Here is a 12,539-nt window from a genome sequence, read left to right as displayed (position 1 = left end):
CCTGATGGCTGCACTTTCCTTGCACTTGCCACCTGTGTGCCATACTTTTACGTACTATGTATCTTATTTATTTTGTTTGGTTCTTATCCCATGTACTGCACTGTCCTCTCCCCCTTCTCCCTCGCATTTCTCCTCCTTCCCGGCTTCCCCGGCACTTGGGGACTGGTTCTGTATCCCTACAGTCCCACCACCAGCACTTGACACCTGATGGCTGCACTTTCCTTGCACTTGCCACCTGTGTGCCGTACTTTTACGTACTATGTATCTTATTTATTTTGTTTGGTTCTTATCCCATGTACTGCACTGTCCTCTCCCCCTTCTCCCTCGCATTTCTCCTCCTTCCCGGCTTCCCCGGCACTTGGGGACTGGTTCTGTATCCCTACAGTCCCACCAGCAGCACTTGACACCTGATGGCTGCACTTTCCTTGCACTTGCCACCTGTGTGCCGTACTTTTACGTACTATATCTTATTTATTTTGTTTGGTTCTTATCCCATGTACTGCACTGTCCTCTCCCCCTTCTCCCTCGCATTTCTCCTCCTTCCCCTTCCCAATCACTTGCGCCATCTGAATGACACCTGGTCTAGTAAGATCGTTGTCTGTCCTCCCTTTGTTCTCCTCCCTTGCCTCGTCGCGCCTTGAAACACTTGTGTATAGGCGCGTTATAAATGCCAGATCATATCATCATATCCTATTGTTTTTTTCTGGGATCTCATACCTGGACTTAGACAGTCAGTCGCTTAATTTGGTTCAAATTGGACCACTGAGACGGCACTCGAGCGGTTATTCCGTGGCACATGGTCAGTTTTTACAGCAGTGCTGGAATTGGAAATAAGGCGACTCTGGGATATTTCCAGGAAACCTAATGTTCTATTTGCAGATACAAACTTTGCTTCAAACCAGAATCGCACTTTCTCGCCAAACAGAGGCACCTTGTTTGCACCAGGCAACGCTTGTAAGTCCTATACCACAGGCATACGTTTGCCAGCACAACGTACATTTTAGCTTCTGGTTGCACTCCTGTAGCGTTGAGGGTGCTTGAAGAGTAACAGCAGCTGAACGTCTAAGGCGGGTGCTGGCAGGTTTATCCAGAGAGACTTTATTCTGCGCTCACTCGGGTGACTGATAGTGTGTGGCTCCCTGCGGGTTTCCTGTTGCCCAGTGTTCTCCGAGAGTTTGAGCAACAGTCTGATCACCACATAACATCACTGGTCCTCTTACTGCTGAAATGTGCGCTTTGCATGTATATACGCAGCAATGGGAAATCAGGACTGCAGTGTGATGAGATGTATTTGCTAAGAGTTGCCACTTCGCTGAGCAAACCTGTAGCATGTTGAAACCTAATCAGGGGTCATTAGGTGCTCTATCAAAATCTACCTAGTCGGGGTTCCCTTTCCAAAGCAGTGGGGGCTTCTTCGTGCTTACAAGTGTTCTTCTCCCTCCCACTCCCTCTTTTGCGTGTGTGTCTGCGATGCTTCTGTAAACTACCGGCCTCCTTTGAGCAGCATTTCCCTGCCTCCTACTGCCCGAACCTCTACTGGCTCTACGTGTATTGTGTAGAATGCCCCTGCCTCACACAGCTTTGTCCCCTCGCCACCACCCCACCCCACTCTGGATTGGTCAGGGGAATCGTCTTCTTCTCGTTTCTTGCGTTAATTTGTTTCTGTGTTAGCTGGACAAAATATTGCAAATAAAAACCAGCATTCAGTCTTCTGTTTTCCGTTAACTTAAGCATGTGTAAAGTTATGTGGTAAAACTTTGCTTGAGATCTGAACGCTACCTTTCTCTTTCAGGACCCCGCTGGTATCTTCGAGCTGGTGGAGGTGGTCGGCAATGGAACGTACGGGCAGGTGTACAAGGTAAGGCTGCACTTCCTGATGTAGGAATGCTTGTCCAGGTGTGTCGTGAGAGAGGGCAGCTGTGGCTGAGTGAGGCTCCGCCCCGAAGCACCTGCTTCTGAGCACTTTCCCGATGCTAGAGGGGCTGAAGGACGCGTGGGAAGGGTCCATGTGGATAACAGGCTTCAGTGAGAGAAAGACCACAAGGGCTTTCAGAGACCAGCTTTTGGGATGCACGCCTGGATGCTGTGATGCTTGTATGCATAGCCCGATGCAATATAAAATCAACGCACTAAGTGGAAGCGGGGTGGTCCAGGGATGGCCTGGAAGCAGGATTACTATTTCCAAAGGAATTCTTTGCTGTTGCCCTAATTTGCTCACTGCTAAGGATGAGAGACCGGTGCAGTTAGGTTGCCGTGTCTGATGAGGCATGATGCCTGCTTACACTGCCTGCCCAATAGGTGAGCTATGATGTGCACCACAGGTGAGCCTTCAACCTTTCCCTGCATGACTGGAGTGCAATGTAGAGCCAGAGGGAGGTGCCTCCAGAGCTATGGGGATCTGTATCGAAAGGCTCTGGCCCCGAGGCAAGCTGCCTCTACCAGCAGAGCGTCCATTATTGCAGCCTGTTCAGATGCACGTAATGACCTGGTACTCGGTGGGTATTGGTTTAGGACCATTGCCGTTCGTTGCGTTACCTCGGTTGCCTCCAGAGCTATGGGGACCTGTATGGAAAGGCTCTGGCCCCGAGGCAAGCTGCCTCTACCAGCAGAGCGTCCATTATTTCAGCCTGTTCAGATGCACGTAATGACCTGGTACTTGGTGGGTATTGGTTTAGGACCATTGCCGTTCGTTGCTCTATCTCGGTTGCCTCCAGAGCTATGGGGACCTGTATGTAAAGGCTCTGGCCCCAAGGCAAGCTGCACCTACCAGCAGAGCGTCCATTATTGCAGCCTGTTCAGATGCACGTAATGACCTGGTACTCGGTGGGTATTGGTTTAGGACCATTGCCGTTCGTTGCGTTACCTCGGTTGCCTCCAGAGCTATGGGGACCTGTATGGAAAGGCTCTGGCCCCGAGGCAAGCTGCCTCTACCAGCAGAGCGTCCATTATTTCAGCCTGTTCAGATGCACGTAATGACCTGGTACTTGGTGGGTATTGGTTTAGGACCATTGCCGTTCGTTGCTCTATCTCGGTTGCCTCCAGAGCTATGGGGACCTGTATGTAAAGGCTCTGGCCCCGAGGCAAGCTGCACCTACCAGCAGAGCGTCCATTATTGCAGCCTGTTCAGATGCACGTAATGACCTGGTACTCGGTGGGTATTGGTTTAGGACCATTGCCGTTCGTTGCGCTACCTCTGAAGAACTCTGACTCAGGGTTGGGTAGACGGGATTATATCAGGAGAGTTTATCAAGATTACGAGAAATTAAGCCAGCCACAGAGCATACAGGCTGTGTTGTGTGAAGAAGAGCAAGTCATACTGAGCTCTGCTTCCGTGTGCATGGCCTGAAGGCGCTCTGGCTGTGGACGTGGTCAGCGAGGAGAGGAGGGAAAATGAAGATGGGTTTGTGTGCAGACCGGAAGTACTCTGTGATGGGTTTCTAGGTGTCCTGTCTCGAGAGCATGGACACACGTGCCCAGGGGGGCCCAGCTTCTACCATGGTGCTAGGATGCATGGGCCGAGCTGTGGCGTGTAAGGTGGTTGCGGATTGTGGTCTTTTTCTGAGCAATATCAAATGTCTGTGAGCGAGTGCCTTCTATGCTCTGTGTATGGTGTTTGAGAATGTTAGTGAGGGGAGGTTGGTGGATAGGCATGGTGGGCAATTTAGAGCATCCATCTGGTGTGTACCGGTAGTGGTGCCCTTCAAGTTGGGTACTTGTGAAGGGACAATCTGAAGCATCCCGGGTTGGTGTATGGATAAGAGTCTTCTCACAGCTTGGAGGGGAACATAGGGAACACGCTGCAGTGCATACCCAGTAGGAACCACTCGGCATACAGTGAGCTCTGGTGGGATATCTAGGAGCCTGCCACACCGAGTACATTGGACATAGGACACAAATCACAGTGAGGAATTAATCGCATTAGAGGGCAGATCACAATGGGCCACAGAATACAATGAGGTAGCATGGAGCCGATTCCAACGGGGCACACATTACAGTAAGACACAAGCGTCAAAATCACAGCATAGCAGAAATGCAGCCTGTGTGACAACTGGGAGCAACATTGGACCAGTACACCAGGGAGCAAAACCACGCTGGGGCATCTACTATTGTGGGATGCCGGGGCGTGAACTCGCAAAATCTTAGTAGGGCAACAGTTCTTTTGGGACACCAGGGAGCAAAATCACAGCAGGGAAACTATTCTGGGGCAGTGAGACGTCGTCCCTTACCTGTTGGAAAAGCAGCCTGAGCCGGCTGGTGAGCGGGTGGAGGGCAGGTTGCAGGAGCAGGGCTTTGGTGCTGAGGTGAACAGGTACTCAATCATCCCTCTTTGCCCTTCACTGACTGTCTGTGCAAGGCTTCCCTGATGCCCATTACAATCTAGGGTGAGGAGCAGGGCACCTGAGCCTACTGTGGCCTGTCGGGAGCAGGTAGGGAGAAGTGGAGAGTACTGGGAGGTGGATGAGAGAGGGGGCCCATAATTCAGGCAACACTGCCCCAAAACCATACTGCTTCAATCTGGAAAAATATTTGTTCTTTACAAACCTATCGAAGCTAAGAAAATGTGCTCATGTTTTATAGTGCCTAAAGGAGACAGAGCTCAGGTACAGGTAGTGCACCACAATCGGAAAGTTACAAAAACTTTTAAATCTTTAATTTAGTACACATAAAAGGATTCTAAATCCCTCAACTCATTACAACAAACATAAATTCCTACATATAATATCTCGTTAAGAACAATAACTAAAAAGCAAGGATTTTGTTAATTCCCATTAAATGGTAAGGTGACACTTGAATAAACAGTGCATTCAACAGACAAATGACAATGTACTTCTGGTTTCTGGTTAATATCTGATAACATAGGTTATTCTAATCCTGTTCATATCCAGGACATTGCCTCGACATGTTTCTGTTCTTGGAAGGTTTACTCAGAGAACTTTCATCAGGAGAGTTTATCAAGATTACGAGAATCCAACTTAAAAACATCAACTGTTATGTGAGTCAAACAGTATGGTGTACGCGTTCAACCTGTAGATACAAAGAGAGAGGGAGACAGGTAAGGAGATAAAACATAGCAAAGGTATATCTGTCTATTACCCCAAAAGGGGAAATAAGAGAACCAAACGATGCGTTATAATTACCTTTCATGGTGCTCGTGGGGGCTCACAACATAAGTCAATCGACTTGTAATCAGCTAAACAATTGCTGAAAAACTGTAATAAATACATGAAAAACCTAGATCAGTGTTTTTCGAGGGAGCTTAAAAATGGTGTTCGAGAATTCCAGTTAGTCATGACCACTAGTGAGAAAGTTCTAATAAAGTGGTGCTCCTCAAGCTTATTATTCAGACGCTGATTACAATGACACCTAGATCCCTCTTTAAGAGATGAGGATGTTAGATTGATCTGTCCATAGATGACAATTCATCTAAGAGTTCCCTTTGTATGTGGTTTTTATAGAGACTTTTGGCCAGAGATCGACTTACAAAGAATATCCTCTTGAGTGGAGCTAGTTGAGGAGCCCCTCCTAGCCCCGGCTACCACCTCCATACGTATAAGTTCACGCATTGTTCTCCAACCAGGTGAGCACCACTGTATTAGAACTTCATGCAGACAAGGCACTCTGGGTAGAACTTCAGCAGAAAACAAACACAGCCAGGATTAGACCCTTGACAAGGGGGTTACTCTGGACCAATCTGCTGTAGAAGTCTGCCATTATAAGTGTGTATCCAGCTGCCAGTGTCTGGCTTCTTTTCAGAGGTGTGGAGGATATATAGAGGAACAAAGCAGGGTTGTCTGCTGTTATATATATTGGCCCTAGAACCTCTGGCTTCCTTAGAGCAGAGTATGGAAATACAGGGATAGACCTAGACGGAGCGGTGCATCAAATCTCCCTATACGCCGACGACATGCTCCTTTTTGTGGGGAACCCACGAAAAAAACTGCCCTGCTGGCTAGAAGCGATTGATGCATACACTAGACTCTCGGGATAGCCATTTAATAAAGATACATCCTCACTATTACCCCTGACAGACCTAAGACTGGTCCCCTTGAACTGGGCCTTATGTGGGCACTGCGCTCCTTTTGATAACTGGGGATGGAAATACACCATAACACTGCAGACCCACACAAAATCAACACGCATGCAGCCCTTGACAGAACCCAAAAGGCTATGAACTTCTTGGGGACACTTCCGCTGGGAATGATGGGGAGGGTGCCCCTCTTAAAGATGGTGGTACTGCCACGTATGTTATATTACTTCACGAACATCCCATATGACATACCCAGGGCCTTCTTCACAAATTTGAAGACAATAGCACGGAGGTTCCTGTGGGGGGGAGGGAGAGAGGGTGCAGGATTGCCATGACGACTCTACAAAGTGACTATGAAGCGGGAGGCATTTGACTGCCGGACTTTGAAAAGTACTATTTGGAGGGGCAATTGCAATTTGTGGTCAAATGGCTGGGGGAAGAGACAACAATAGACGCAATACTTTTCCAGCCGGCGCTGGAATTGTACTATTTGAGGGCACTGCCATGGAACGATAAATCCCTGATTAAGATCCTGCCAAACATGGTCAGACTCACAATAACCCTGTGGAGCAGGGTGTGGAAACTCCAGGGGATAAAAGATCCCTGCTCGACACAGATCCCCTTAGCGGGATTTGCAGGCCCAGACATGGGAACCCTCGCAACATATCGATCCCAGTGGGAAGCCAAGGGCGTAGCACAGATAGGCGATCTGAGGAAGGAGGGACAATGGGCGGAATTCCAGAACATCGTGAAGGACCAAGATATACATGGAGGTCAGTTTATTCTACATGCCAGCATGATAACGACAATCAAGAAGAGATGGGCAGAATGGCCAGAGGATGATATAGGGGGTGGGTTGGATGCGTGGTATGACATATCAGAAGGGTAACACACTGCCTCTACACTATATGAACAGTTGTTAGAATCGGTATTGTACAAAAAGACTGTATCTAAACGGTTGCATGAACAAAAAGTTCTAAAAATGCTACCACCAAAGGTTTGAACACCAAAAGTTTGAACCTTTGGTGGTAGCATTTCAGGTAAGTAAAAAACAAAAAAAGACTGCGGGGGTGTCCCCCGCAACACCCTGCTCACTATACTGTGTGGTATAGTGAGCGGGGACTGTGGGGGAAACCCTACAGCTCCCGTAAAAGAAAAAGCTAGGTGGGGTTTGTTCATGTTAGGGGTGTGGGTGGAGTGTGGGTATGTAAGTGTGTTTGCATGAGAAAGGTGCAAACTTTTGGTGGTTCGCACCTTTCTCATGCAAACATTCCGGCCGCGGTCGGATCACGTAGATCCGTTTGAATTTGGCAACATACAAGTGTTACAAATGAGAACACTGGGAAGGGGAGCTCCAGAGGCCCTCTAGCGAACAGGAATGGGCAAGAGTGCCGAGATATCAAAAAAAAGTGTCCAGGAACGCAAGGTTCAGACAAGCGCAGTCATACCTTACGCCCAGAAGGATGACCATGATGAGACTGGGAGAAGCGCGTAAATGCTCCTGCTGCTCCGACAAAGAAGCAGACATGTTGCATATGTTTTGGACTTGTCCGGTGATGCATATTTTCTGGGAGGGAATTAAGGAGAAAGTGGCGGATGGTGGAATCCAAATGCAAGTTTGGAACCTGAGTTGTACTTACTGGGCCTTTTCCCCAAAGGAGGCAGACAAAGGACGCACCTGGCCATAATGAATGACTTGGTGTGCATACTGGCCAAACGTCGGCTAGCAATGGCATGGACCTTCAGTGCAGGCCCAAGTATAGACACCTGGTGGTCTGATCTCCAGAGATGGACAGTGGCGGAAACAATGGTGTGGACAAGAGCGGTGCAGAGTGGGGGAGGGGAAAGTGGCAAAATATACTGCATTGGAACTGCCTAATGCAAGACCTATTTTGACAAGGGGCAGAGAGCAGTACAGTTGACCCCAGGAGAGTGGAGGAACGCAAACTACGAAATAGACAGATGTACGTTGTGCCCATATAAATGAGCCGATGCGCAAAAGAGATGGATCTGAGACTGACCAAATGGGCAGCGGTAGTCATGGGTAGCATGGCCCCAAAATCGCTCCACAATGAGAATGAAAAGTCGGAATCCATAGAGAAGTGCCAGAGTGACTGTTATGTTTTGTTTGTTAATGTTGCTGGTTATTGTTAAAAAAATAATAGTTTTTAAAAAAAGCATCGTAAACATGTTTTACGGACCTCATTTTGCAGATGAATCTTGCCATTCAAGCGTCAAAATCTTATTAGGCAAACTTGTCCACACCTCTGGGATATGTGATGAATCCTGTGGAGTCCTCACTGATTCCCCAGTGATGAGCTCCTCCCACATGGCCATGGGACGGTAGCCGCGACCTGATCCTGATCCTTGGGGTGGTATTATGAGGGAAGATCATGTGGAAGAGGACTACTGCAGGGAGGAGGTTGTGACTCCTTTGGGAGGGACGCAGTATCTACCCCCCACCCCTTGAAGACCGCACTATAACTCCTAACCTGCTGATGGCATACTGCCATTCTGAACAGAGACCCTTTCACACCTCATTTGTACATAACACACACCAAACCTCTCCTATCTCTGGTTTTGTAATAAATAAAAATCCCAAACCAATTCACCTTGTAAGTCCTATTAATACTATGGACTCAAACTCCTATTACTCCTCAAGTACTGACACTAGAAAGAGTAAGGAGTCGGTATGGAATAAAAGAATTCAGTTGTTAGAAGATGAATCATCTGTGCAAGACATTTAAAGATGATTTTGACTTCGAAAAGCTGAGGAAGCAGAAGCAGCTCTGGCGAAGCTGGAAGCCGAACCAGAGAGTAAGGCAGACACATGGGAGTGAACCGAGCTGAAGCAGGCAGGTGCTCTCAAGCTGCTACTTGTAAAAGCCCTCTTCCCAGAGTGGCGAGAGACCCAAGGGAGTGTGATGGGCTACAAGGAAGTACAGCGAAGGAACCGGTAGCCGCAGAGAGGTTGTTAACAACGCGGTGAAGCCAAAGAGCAACATCTTTACCGGTGAGTGAATGCAAGGCCTGCGGAAGGGCTGAAAGAGGGTTTTCCAAGCGGGAGATGGCATTCCCGAATTAAGACTTTTCCGCAGCAACGTGCCACCGGTCGGAAACGCTATGAGACACCAGTGAGTTGGCCCAGTGATAGTGGTAATCTCGGGGCGTACCGACGGGCACATCAACAATTAAGTGTGCATTTTGAATACCGACTGAGTAAAATAGAAAGACAGAATTTGCACAATTCCTCATGTCTGAGATATCAATATGGGGAAAATGTTATTGTAAGCATCTGAATGTTTATGAAGAAGTTGAAACACAACTCTGAGAAACCTGAGGGTATTCTCACTCCTTCTCCCCCTGGATGCTCTGCTCAGTTGGCCAGGGGACGGCCATCGCTGTTGGATCCAGAACCTGTGGGTGGACAAGCGAGAGACGATCACCTGGTTGGAGGGTCCTTGGGGATTAGGAGTGGAGTACCCACTGGTGAGACGCGGTATCCCTCTTTTCCTACAATGGTAAATCCACCCTTAACCCTCCCATGACCTCTAACTCCTCATTTTCCCATCTATAACATTTACCGGTACTGAGAAACAGAGTTCCCATTTGCCCAATTATCAATCCCCCTACTCCATCTCATCCTTAACGGGATATTGTAAATCTTATCCTGTTCCCCCTCCCTAATTCCAACACATATTGACACGGATAAGAGGGAACCGGGAGTAGGAAAGATTACCTATGGGAACAGTCCCTATAGTACTGTGAGGAGGAAGCCAACATGTTCCTCTAACGAAGTCAGGCATTTGACAACAACCATACACACCTACACTCTATTGCCTACCACTTTAGTACTGGAAGGAAGAAAAAGAGAATTGAAATTCAGGCATGTCAAATTAATTGGCCTAATTGGAGTCGGGCAAGGGAAGACAAGAGCTCAGGAGAGCAGAAGGGAGGCTGTGTGGCAGGGGAACCCTTCTCATTCCTAAGAGAAGTTTTGCCAGAGAGCGAGTACGAGAGGAAGCAGGCCCACGATAGCTGCCCAGGACGTGCTGGAGGAACACAGGACGCTGAGGCGCTGAAGGTCTGCGAGAGAAGGTGACAAGAGAAACCGTGTCGAGGGAGCTGTGTTCCAAGGAGGCAGAACGGTCCGAGGAAGGGAACTGGGAAGAGTGCCGATCCCTTGGAAAGTGTTGTCCAGAAGCTGCTTGTTCCCCTGGTCTAATGGAAGAGCCCAGGAGTGCCTGAGGGGCAGGTGGTGAGACCCTGACCTCAGTGCGAGGATCCACGAAAGGGAATCACAGCCATTGAGTTTGTATGCTAAGGAAAAGCCTGTTTTGTGTATGTACGAGTATACAAAGTTGCAAGCCAGCAGGTAGGAAAAGGAACAAGCCCATTGAACTGTATGAAATGCAATCTTGAAACTTACAAGGAAAGAAAGCATCAGATACTATGTAACAGAGTGGTTGCGTGTAAGATTACATATTCTCGGAAGCCTCTGTTGAAATAAAGGAAATTCAAAGTGAAGGGGAGCTGTGCGCAAATTGAAAAGCGAGCAAAATAGACAGCATCTGCAAGGGAGCCACGGGAGAAAGGAAAAGTGAGCGAAATTCCCAAGAAGAAATATATGAAGGGAAAATAGACCATACAAGTGTCAAGTTGGAAGTTGATCAAGAAGATGGGTAAGATTGCTAAAGAGGGGGTGAAGCTAAGCCCCAGGGGCCCGGATTGCACGACCTGTAGTGCGTTGACCATGCAGTCTGACTGCGCCATGACCCAGGGAGACCCCACCAAATGTGTGAATTATCAAATCGATAGAACTTTGTGAAATATGGGGAAGGGAACCCCTAGAGGATTTGTATTTTTTAAAAGGTGAACTATGAATTTGAAGATATGGATACTTTGAGTTAGAACTGAACTTTGTGAAACCAAAAGGGTCTAAGCTTGATCGAGGGAAGCTTGAGAGGCCCATTGAATGCTTATTGAATCTAAGAGGCTTGAGCTTCGGTTAGGAGCCCTGAGAAGCCTGTTGGAAGTCTGTGAAAGTTAGAGCAGGCTTGAGTTTGGGGAAAAGGACCCTGGAGAAACCTGCCTACGTTGTAAGAACTGTGAACTGTATTTGAAACTATGAGAACGTTACTTAACTGTAAACTTGGGGAAGGGAGCTGTGGAGAAGCTCCAGTGCCATTTTTTACTTTGAACACTATTTAAGTGAATCCAACCTTGGAACACATTGTCATTCTATAGAAGTGATGGCAAGCATAGTTTTGACACACTTTGTCTTGTACTGACCGACTTGGACTTCCTTGTATTTTATTTGTGGTCGCGATCACTCCCACCTTAGCGTTACGGCCAGTTAGGCATTCATCTCAACCCACTTACTCTTACGTCCCGTCCCCTTTCCTCCATACTGCATGGGCATCCCTTCCAAGGGACGTGAGACGGTGTCAGACTTCGGCTCCACCTCCCCCTTCTCCTCACCTGAATACTGAGTCCTTTACCGTAGTCCGGATTCGGGGACGTTCCTTCTTGGTAGAGATAAGATCCTTAGGTGTTCTAACCTTCTTATCGTGCAAGTAAGGTCTGGCCCCTCCGGAGGCCACCTTGGCAGTAGTGGAAACCTGCCGTGGGGGGCTCCCAGTGGGCCAGCCTCGGTGCCCAAGGGAAAAAGCCGGAACGGCAGAAAAAACCCTTGAATGAAGATCTGCAGGCAAGGTGAGGAGTGGTTCCTAAGGCAAGGTATAAGGCAGGTTCTCCCAGGCTGAAATGATGAAGATTCAGGAATGATGGATTGAAAAGCGAGGGCTTTCTCCAAACTCAGGACACTGTAGAATGCCTGGAGTGCCAGATGCCTCGGACACAGAAGCTGATAGGAGCCGCAAGCGGTATAAGGTACAGGAAGGTAACAACGAGGAGCAGAATGAGAAGGGCTTCGCAAGCGGAGAAAAAGTAAACAGGAAGATAAGCAAGAAGCTGAGCGCGAAAGGGATCGCGAGCGGAGAAAAAGGAATCAGGAAGGCAGAGCGAGGAGCAGAGTGCGAAGGGTTTCGCAAGCGGAGAAAAAGTAAACAGGAAGGTAAGCAAGAAGCTGAGCGTGAAAGGGATCGCGAGCGTAGAAAAAGGAATCAGGAAGGCAGAGCGAGGAGCAGAGTGCGAAGGGTTTCGCAAGCGGAGAAAAAGTAAACAGGAAGGCAAGCAAGAAGCTGAGCGCGAAAGGGATCGCGAGCGGAGAAAAAGGAATCGGGAAGGCAGAGCGGACAGAAAGGGGAGAGGGACACAGGAGAAAAAAACAAGCTCACGCCGAAAACGAGAGCGTGAAGGAAAACTCGGAAAGAAAGTAACGAGCAACTCTGAGCGCTGGTAGAAGTGTAGGCAATACACAGATACAACGCGCCGAGCTGGAGGCGGGGCCTAGATTTATAGTGGAGGCAGCCATGATGGGTGTGGACTAGAGCGTCCATCGATCCCACAGCTTCCACCCTCAATTCCTGACAGACGGAACCTTTTTCAC

The 12,539-nt window shown here is 48.4% G+C and overlaps 1 protein-coding gene across 8 annotated transcripts in view; it reads left to right on the top strand.

The window, feature by feature from the left end:
• Nucleotides 1-12,539, top strand: part of MINK1 (misshapen like kinase 1) — a 2,066,166-nt gene that overhangs the window by 370,132 nt on the left and 1,683,495 nt on the right. For all 8 annotated transcript variants that reach the window (XM_069644001.1, XM_069644014.1, XM_069644008.1 and 5 more), the window contains exon 2: nt 1,793-1,858. In XM_069644001.1, coding sequence (XP_069500102.1) covers nt 1,793-1,858 — 66 coding nt within the window. The remainder of the gene's footprint in view (nt 1-1,792; nt 1,859-12,539) is intronic.

This window comes from Ambystoma mexicanum, chromosome 1p (genome assembly GCF_040938575.1).
Source record: "Ambystoma mexicanum isolate Mex_15411 chromosome 1p, UKY_AmexF1_1, whole genome shotgun sequence".
Lineage (NCBI taxonomy): Eukaryota > Metazoa > Chordata > Amphibia > Caudata > Ambystomatidae > Ambystoma > Ambystoma mexicanum.
Note: the sequence above shows the minus strand (reverse complement) of the source record. Positions and strands in the feature narration are given on the sequence as shown.